Source organism: Haemorhous mexicanus, chromosome 7, assembly GCF_027477595.1.
Source record: "Haemorhous mexicanus isolate bHaeMex1 chromosome 7, bHaeMex1.pri, whole genome shotgun sequence".
NCBI classification, from domain to species: domain Eukaryota; kingdom Metazoa; phylum Chordata; class Aves; order Passeriformes; family Fringillidae; genus Haemorhous; species Haemorhous mexicanus.
The window spans coordinates 10208086-10214085 of record NC_082347.1 but is presented as its reverse complement, the minus strand read 5'-3'; the positions used below and the strand labels follow the sequence as shown (position 1 = coordinate 10214085).

At 44.9% G+C, this 6000-nt stretch overlaps 2 protein-coding genes across 3 annotated transcripts in view; one reads left to right on the top strand and one right to left on the bottom strand.

The window, feature by feature from the left end:
- Positions 1–249: 249 nt before the first annotated feature.
- On the top strand, positions 250–2918 carry DNAJC9 (DnaJ heat shock protein family (Hsp40) member C9). Its single transcript, XM_059851041.1, has 5 exons — positions 250–503; positions 749–886; positions 1002–1256; positions 1897–1980; positions 2378–2918. Exons 1-5 carry the CDS (start codon positions 324–326, stop codon positions 2507–2509), a joined length of 789 nt encoding a protein of 262 aa, XP_059707024.1. The 5' UTR covers positions 250–323; the 3' UTR covers positions 2510–2918.
- The window catches only part of FAM149B1 (family with sequence similarity 149 member B1), a 13460-nt gene continuing 8864 nt past the window's right edge, over positions 1405–6000 (bottom strand). For both annotated transcript variants that reach the window (XM_059851036.1, XM_059851037.1), the window contains 2 exons: positions 5683–5764; positions 1405–4968 (listed from right to left, as the gene is read on the bottom strand). In XM_059851036.1, coding sequence (XP_059707019.1) covers positions 4895–4968; positions 5683–5764 — 156 coding nt within the window. In that variant the 3' untranslated portion in view covers positions 1405–4894. The remainder of the gene's footprint in view (positions 4969–5682; positions 5765–6000) is intronic.

The following is a 6000-nucleotide window of genomic DNA, read 5'->3' as shown; positions in this document are numbered from 1 at the left end:
CGTCTGCCTCCCCTCAGCAGCAGCAGCGCCACCACCTCGTCGCCTCCTCCCCTCAACGGCGCCGCCGCACCATCACGACCTCCCCTCAGCAGCACCACCCCTCAGCCTCCCCCCATCATGGCCGATACCCCGCCTCCCCTCAGCGGTGCCTCCCCTCAGCCTCCCCCCATCATGGCCGCCCCCCCGCCTTCCCTCAGGTTCGGCACCGCCCCTCAGCTTCGCCCGCGGGCACTTCCCGCCCGGCGCAGCCGCGGAGCAGCAGCCCGGGCGCGGAGCGGGCGGGAAGGACGGTGGGGCGTTGTTGGCGGTGCTGGAGGGGCGGGATGGCGCTGTCGCAGCAGTGCGAGGCCGCGTTCGGTACCGCGGACCTGTACGGCGTGCTGGGCGTGCGGCGCGGCGCGTCCGAGCAGGACATCCGCCGCGGCTACCACCGCGCCTCGCTGCGCCTGCACCCCGACCGCGTCCCGGCCGAGCAGAAGGAGGAGGCCACCCGCCGCTTCCAGGTGAGGAGAGACCGAGGGAGAAAGGGAGGGAGGCAAGAAGAGACAGAGAGAGGTAGGGGAGCGGTGGCGGCCACGGGTGAGATCGACCCACCACTCCAAAAGGGACTGGGCCCCTGATCCGCTGCCCCCCAAGTGACTGAACCCCGGGCAAGCGACCCTGACTGTCCACCCCAGTTCTCCCTGGGTGACTGACCCCCAAGTGACCGCTCCCTGAGTGACCTCCCGGCCACTCCTGCGTCCCGCAGATCCTGGGCAAGGTGTACGCCGTGCTGAGCGATGAGAAGCAGCGCGCAGTGTACGATGAGACGGGCATGGTGGATGAGGATGCCGAGGCGCTGCAGGACGGGCGGGACTGGCTGGAGTATTGGCAGCTGCTATTCAAGGTGAGAGCGGGACGGGGCTGGGAGACACCTCCCCTTTTTGTTTTTATGTGTTTTTTCTTAAATCCTCCTGGTGAGTAAGTCCTGTAAGTCACAAAGCATCACCTCTTTGCTCCAGGTCACCGTGAAAGACATCGAAGAGTTCAAGAGTAGCTACAAAAACTCGGAGGAAGAGCTGGCTGATGTGAAGGCAGCGTACATGAATTTCAAGGGTGACATGGATCGGATCATGGAGTCTGTGCTGTGCGTGGACTACACGGATGAGCCCAGGATACGGGAGATGATCGAGGGAGCCATCGACTCCGGGGAGGTGCCATCCTACAAGGCTTTTGTAAAGGAGTCAAAGCAGAAGATGATGTCCAGAAGAAAGCGGGTAGGTTGCAGCAATTACTTACCAGAACTTTTTCCCTTGGCAGAAATAAGTAACGCCGTTCCTGAGATGTTTGTCACAGGATTGCTGGGTTACACACCTTACTGTTCACATCTGGTCACCCGTGGTCATCACCCCCCAATCCAAATCATTGTGAAAGGCTTTTCTACTTCTTTATTTCTTTATTATATACAATGGCTTATTACAGTTTAGCGTGTCTCTGCATTTATCTACAAAGCTGGGAGTTGCTGGAGTTAACAAAAACCAGCAAGTGGTGAAAACACATTTTGTTGGCTCTGGCCTAAATGGACTCCTGTATGCTTTCAGACACTTTGTAGAATGCTATATGCAAATCACAGTAACCTTTAAATTATTGTAGTATCTACCAAAAACAAACAAAAAAATGGGTGTGGGAAAAGGGGTGGGGGGAAACATCACATGCAACACTGTGAAAGAGCAGAAAAACTTCCCGCTTTGCTAAATAGTGGAACCAGAATGGGCTTCCCTTGCTGATTCCTTATTTGTGGCCAAACTTGGAAACCCTTTGCACTCCCCTGATGCCCAAAAAGCATTTGGTAATCTGTAAGACATGGTCAGATAAGATGCAAAATACTTATTTAAAAAACCTTATTTGCTCTTTTAGGCAGAAAAAGAAGCTAAAGAGGCAAAAAAGACTATAGATGAGCTGGGCCTTAGTGAAGAAAATGACCTGCAAGCACTGATTAAAGTAAGGCTTCTTCTGTTTCTTGCAGATGATTTTGTTACTGGCTTATAATTGTGTTTTCCCTGAGCATCTTTGATTTGGGATCCTTGCATATCTTCTGAATTCCTGAGGTTAAAACCTGGCTTTAATTTAATTAGATTCAGAGTACAGTATGGATTTTATTACCTGTGTCTATTTAAAAATTTACAAGAGTTAAATATTTGGAGTACTTATGAAATAACTTCTAGTTTTAGGTGGTTTCACAGGGAGTTTTAATGATGATACTAAACTTCTGTAGCTTGTCTTTAATGTGTTTGATATAGTCCAGGATTTTGTGTAGCTATCAGACTTCAGTGGGATAAGCTATTTGGGAAGTTCCAAAAGGTTTGAGCTTGGTTGGTTTTCTTTTCCCCCTGCCCAGAGCCGAAGCAAAGATCGAGAAAAGAAAATGGATAACTTCTTAGCCCAGCTGGAAGCAAAGTATGGCAGCACTGCTAAGAAAGGAGGAAAGAAGACCTCAGGCAAGAAAAGAAAGGCAGAAGGAACAGCGTAGACTGAAATCCCAGGTTTCACTTTGTGTGGAAAAGTGGATTTGGGAGAATTTTGGGTGTTTTCTGGGCCCCTGTTTCAGACTGTGTGCATTGACTGGCTGTAAGTGGGAGGCATGACATGGAATCCATGCTGAACAAAGAAGACAAGGCATTCCTGTTGTCTCCAACCCTTTGGGTGCTCTACAGTTGAGATCCATGTGTGCTATTCACACATTTCTTCTGTAACAAACCTCCTGCTATTTTTTAAGGTCTTTGCACATCAGCTCAACAGGTCTTTTTCAGATATTCCAGTAGTTTTTATAAAGATAGTTTGGAAAATTGCTGATTTAATAAACAAGAAGGTGGGGGTTTTTTTCAGAGTTTTGCTTTCTCAGTTCTCTGTATGTTTTCTAAATAAGTTATTTAAAACAAGCCAATTGTGTTGATTCTTCTGATTTCAGTCAAATAAATCCTGCACACTTCCAGGGAGGATCATTTTTCAAAGGTGTAGGAGTCTTGAGGTGAACACTTTGGGATTGAAGGCTCTCACAGCTTTAACAGCTTTTCCTGGGGGAAAGCCAGAGGAACATGGTCTCTCTGTTCCCTTTTACTTGTCTGCTCTGAAAAAGAACCCTGATTCTGAGAAAGTAGAGCATGTCATTGTGGTTTATAGCACAGGGCTTGAAGGTTGCTTTTATTACACAAAATAATAACAGTCCAGGAGCAGTCCCTGGTGTCAGCCATCTGTACAAAAAACAAAAATGGCCTTAGGAGGCGACTGCATTTTTTAAACTCACTGACTCCTCTAGGCTGTCAAACACTACATCATGTTTACAGAAGTCTATTCAAGTTTATTTGTCTGCTTTTGTAACTCTTGTGCTACTGAAAACTCACTTGGTCCCTGAGGAATGGCACGGATACAAATGAGATGCTTATCTGCACTTTGCCTGACATAACTGACACACTGCAGAGTGTTCCAGAAGAGAAATTGTATTTTGAAGTGGTTTAGTGAGTAGAGGTCTCTGGTATGCATCAGCTTCTCTCTTTGAAAACTTAAAATTGAGCTCAGAGCTGCTTTTTTATTTTATTTTTTATATATCTTTTTATTTTTTTTTTTTTTTTAATTTAAACTTCTGGAAATGCAAAGGCAGGTTAACCCAGTTATATTTGCACAGTTCTCTGTTTTTGATTAAAGCATGTTTGGATCAACTGGACTTGTGAACTTCAGTATGGATGAAAAATTATTAGCTGGTCTGGAGTGGGGAAATAGGGGAGCCATGTCATAAAGAATACTAACAAGGTTTTTTTCCTAATTTGAACTATTATTTGAAGAAGAATAAGAAAATACAGGAAAACAGTGCTCTTTAATTGGACTAGAAAGGAACAACTTTTTGTGGAGAGTCCTAACTCTGTTTAAATATAGCCAGTGGTTACCTCAGCTTGTTTTTACATTTCAGTCTGGCACTTACTGTTTGGGAGTAAGACCTTAAGCTAATCACTTATTTTGAGAAGCCTGTACTTCATGGTTTTGTCTTATCTGGAGCCACAAGGCCAACTCCAGCAAATGCCTCTGCTAGGTCTGTCACACAGGGCAGACACAGCTCCTGAAAGCTCCATTGCATCAGTGGCTTCTGGAGCTCTACCTTGGAATGAAGAAATCTTGTGTAAACTTTTTACAAAGGGACACTGAGCTGCTCTGTGAAATTACCATAAAATGTCTCACCAGGAAGATTTGATTTTGAAACTACTTGTAGTAAGAAGTTTCTTTTTGCCTGTTCAACCTCCTTCAGTCACTGAGGAACAGGTAAAAGGTTTTATAACTCAGGAAGAGGCAGTGGTGTGCTGCCCTTGGAGCTGCCAGGTCCCCTGCTCTGCTGCCTTAGTTCTACACACCTCTGTTCATACCTGCTGCAGCTACTACAGCATTCATCACCTGCCTGAGTGCTTGCTTTTGCTAGTACAATATTGCTTCAAACATATTGAAATATATAAATACACTTTTTTAAAAAATGTAAATCACTACAGCTGTGGAAGGCCGGGTTAACCTTCCTAAGGGAAAAAATGAGCAGGTCCTGCAGTGCCTGTAAGGACATGAACCTGTCACCAGCCTCATGGAAAAGAGCACAAGCACAGATTGAGTGTTTGCTGGGATTCCTAGGAGTTGGGCTTCACTGGAATGTATTCACCCTTCCTCTGGAGCATCACTTTCTCTACTGGTAGGAAAAGGAATGTTTAAGTGCACCCCTTCTAATCTTTGGCAGCTGCTGCTTAGATTTATATAAAAATAAGTATCTGTACGGAAGGGTGTTTGAAAACTCTGTGTAAACAACATTGACCTTGCTGGGAAAGAGAAGTGGTTCATGACTCTCTGGAGAGGGATGGATGGGTGGATGCTTCTCCATGGCACATCAGTGCCTCTGTTTGCTCTTTGTGCCTGATCCACTTCGGCCGTGGGCTTTCACAGAACCACGCGATGGAAGACCTGACAAACGAGATCATGGACAGCCTCAAGACTTTGGGAAGGAATCACAGCTAAGTATCAAATACATCTCCTCTAGCCTAAAGCTATAGTCTCTTTTTAGTCTAACACATGGCTATCAACTGCATTATTTATAACTTCCAAAAAGTGCAAAGCTTGTGCTTGCTGAGTTGCTGCATTGCAGGCAGCGACTGCATTCCTTGATATTTCACTAAGTATTCATGTCTACAAAGCTTTTCTGCTAATTTAAATTGGTTTTGTCAATACAGCAGTCATAAAACTCATCTTGCTTTTTTTTTGGTGGGGGGAGGGCAGATATTTATTTAATTTCAGTAGGAACCACTCCTTGCTTGTTTAAAAACAAGTTACTTCAGTATTAGTGCCTTTGTTAACCTCAAGTTACTATTTCTGTTTAAGCTGAGAACTGCTTTGAAAATTTGGACACTGAGAGGCACTGGGCTGGTGACATTAAGCTTCCTTACTTGATTTAAATATTTGGTGGTAATAAAAACAAACAAACAAAAAAAATGCATTCAGCTATACTCTGGAGTAGAGTAGGACAGAGCAAGGATAACATCTGTATAATGGCAAATTAAAGACATGGATGGAACTTTGAAGAAGTGGAAAGTACCTGTAGGAATGTACCCCTGCAAGAAATGCATCCCTGTCCCATCTCCTTTGTTGCATCTTACTAAACCCTGTGAGTGATAGGCATACCTGAACTCGTGGATCCTCTCCTTGTCCAGGATTGATTACTGTAATCAGTAACAGTGCAAGAATGGCGGCGCTGGGAATGGGGCTGGAAAAACAGCTCAAGTTATTTCTGTTTGCATGAAAAAAAATCAGCAAGATTATAATACCACTCAAAACTACTTAAACACGTGTATTTGGTAATGAGTTAGATGTTGTGAAGGTCTAAGGAAAGTTTTAAAGAAGGGTCAAATCAACTTTAGGAGTAGAAAATACACTTTTCTAACACTAATTTAAAATGATCACTGGGCCAGTTAGAGGCAGTCTTTCCATTTCAAGATATTG